This window comes from Alligator sinensis, unplaced genomic scaffold (genome assembly GCF_000455745.1).
Source record: "Alligator sinensis unplaced genomic scaffold, ASM45574v1 scaffold467_2, whole genome shotgun sequence".
Taxonomy (NCBI): Eukaryota; Metazoa; Chordata; order Crocodylia; family Alligatoridae; genus Alligator; species Alligator sinensis.
Window position 1 is genome coordinate 665,909 of NW_005842129.1, and position 2,539 is coordinate 668,447.

General features: G+C 55.3%; 1 protein-coding gene across 1 annotated transcript; it reads left to right on the forward strand.

Moving 5' to 3' along the window:
- The first annotated feature begins 1,276 nt into the window (after positions 1-1,276).
- On the forward strand, positions 1,277-2,473 carry LOC102377415 (actin-like). The gene has a single exon (XM_006025007.3). It carries the CDS (start codon positions 1,277-1,279, stop codon positions 2,471-2,473), a length of 1,197 nt encoding a protein of 398 aa, XP_006025069.3.
- The last annotated feature ends 66 nt before the right edge of the window (positions 2,474-2,539 follow it).

The following is a 2,539-nucleotide window of genomic DNA, read 5'->3' on the forward strand; positions in this document are numbered from 1 at the left end:
CTGCCTGCAGGGGAACACTCCTTGTGCCTGCCCCACTGTGGGCATGCTAGGTGGGGTCTGCCCCCTTGTCTCCTCTCTACCCACCAAATGATGGTTACAGGCTGGTTCCAGCAGTGCAAGGCAACAACAGAAGGAACCAGTGGATTTTCAGCAGGGATTCAGAGGCACCAGATTGAGAACAGGACTTTCTCTGTAGGACTGTGAGGAGAACCCATTCACCCCACCTGAGCTCTCATTGAACTCTGGGGTCCTCAATCCAGAGGTGCCCTTGGAGCAGGGGGCAGCAGCCTGTCTGCACCCAGAACTGCGCCCATCCCACACCTCCAATTTTTGTCAGCAGAAAAGGAAGGGAAGCCCTGCTCTATGTGGCTCTGATATATGCGTACCAGGGACCTTCAGCCAGATCAGAGCCAGGAGGGGCTGACTCTAGGGGTGGGGAAGTTTGGAGCCTGGATGAGGTGGGTATGAACATATGGCACCATGGGAGTGGAGCAGAAGTGAGCAAGATGCAAGGTCATTACTGGGATCCTAGGCAAAGCTAGACCAGAAATCTCAGCTGAAGCCAAGGAAAATCTCCTGAGCTCTGTATGGCTGTAGTGGGGAGGGGGTTCCACCGAACTCTGAAAGTGGCACCGAAAGAACATGATACCAGCGAGTGCTGGGGGCAGCCATGTGCCACCTGCCTGGGATGGGCGCGTGGGAGGGTCAAGCAACCTGCCCTTCTATCTGCTTTGCAGGGTATGGACAAGCACATTCCTTCCCCCCCAGCCCCCCTCAGTCTTCATAGGGAAATACTAGTGCACAGGAGGAAAAGCACCATCTACCAACTTCTGCCAAGTACAAGGGGCACCAACCAGCTTGGTTAGAGGTACTACCAAGAACATTTGCTAATGCCAGAGGGCACTGCTGCTTCCTCAGAGCCAGAAGGAATCAGAGAGAAGGTCGTTTAGCCAGACTGTCTCCAGGGCACCGTCTGCTCTCACCACAGCAGGCATAACAGAGACCTACGGACTGCCCCCTCAGCCCACACCTCCAGTTTCACTCAGGCATCTCTGTGTTCGCACCTCTTTGCTTCCTGGTCAAGCAGGAGTTAATTCTTTGCACCTTCCTGAGAACCTCTGTAAATGGGCTGGAACTATGATGTCATTGCTTTCAGCTGTGATTTAGGCAGTTGCTATGGTAGCACAGGCATGATCTTGGATCCTTTCCTGGAGCCTGGTATTCCTGGGCTGGGTCTTGCGATCACAGTAAGGTTTGAGAGAGAGGGCCTGAAGAAATGATCTATCCAAGGAATCCTAAGAGCCCAGGTTCTGCTGGCTATGAGCCTGCATCCCGGGAAGTCTCCACGTCAGATGCGGCAGAGAAATACAAGGACTACAGTGCTGTTGTGATAGACACTGGCACTGGCTACACCAAGAGCGGCCTGGCTGGCGATGAGAAGCCACGCTCTGTGGTCCCGAGCCGTGTGGGGGTCCCCAAGGTCAGGACCAATGACAGTCCCCTGTATTACATTGGGAAAAGCATCCCCAGCAATAGCTCAGAGGTGATTGCCAACACCGTGATGACCCATGGCGTGGTTACAGACTGGGATGCCCTAGAGATGCTGTGGCATCACATCTTCTACACGGAGCTTAGTGTGTGCCCTGAGGAGCTGGCCGTGCTGGTCACAGATGCACCCTTGTCCCCAACCACCAACCGGGAGAAGATGGCTGAGCTGCTCTTTGAGAACTTTGAGGTCCCGGCAATGTTTGTGGCACACCAGTCCCTGCTGTCTGTGTACTCCTATGGACGCACCAAAGGGCTGGTGATTGGCTCTGGCTATGGGACATCCTACACGGCCCCTGTCCATGACGGCTACGTCCTACCCCATGCCACCTACCGGCTAGATGTGGCAGGCTGTGCTCTGACAGACTACCTGGCCAAGCTGATGGGGGAGTGTGGCAACCCCTTCCGAGAAGATGAGTTGGAGCTGGTGAGCAACATCAAGGAAAAGTGCTGCTACATCCCTGAGGACTTCCACGAAGAGCTGAATGGAGATGAGAAGAAATACCTCATGGACTTCATCCTCCCTGACCAGCAGGTCATTTCCATTGGCAGCGAGCGGTTCCGGGGCCCTGAGGCCCTCTTCAACCCCGCTGTGCTGGGCTTTCCTGAGGCAGGTATTCACATCCATGCCATGAACAGCATCAGAAAGTGCAAGCCGAAACACCGTGCAGAGCTGCTGGCCAATGTGGTGCTGGCTGGTGGCACCACCATGATCCGGGGCTTCTCGGAGAGAATCAAGAAGGAGCTGCTGAAGATGGAGATGACAGGCAAGGAGCAGGTGGCCATCCTGGCTTCCCCCCATCGCAGCTTTGCTGCCTGGCTGGGCGGCTCTATTGTGGCCTCTCTCAACTCCTTCCAGAATGTCTGGATCAGCCAAAAGGACTACAGTGACAAGGGGCCTTTCGTGGTTCACCGGCACTCCTTCTGAGTGGGCACAGAAGTGTGAGACAGCCTGCTGGGCCGTGGGTATGGGAAATCCCCTCTATAAATGCTG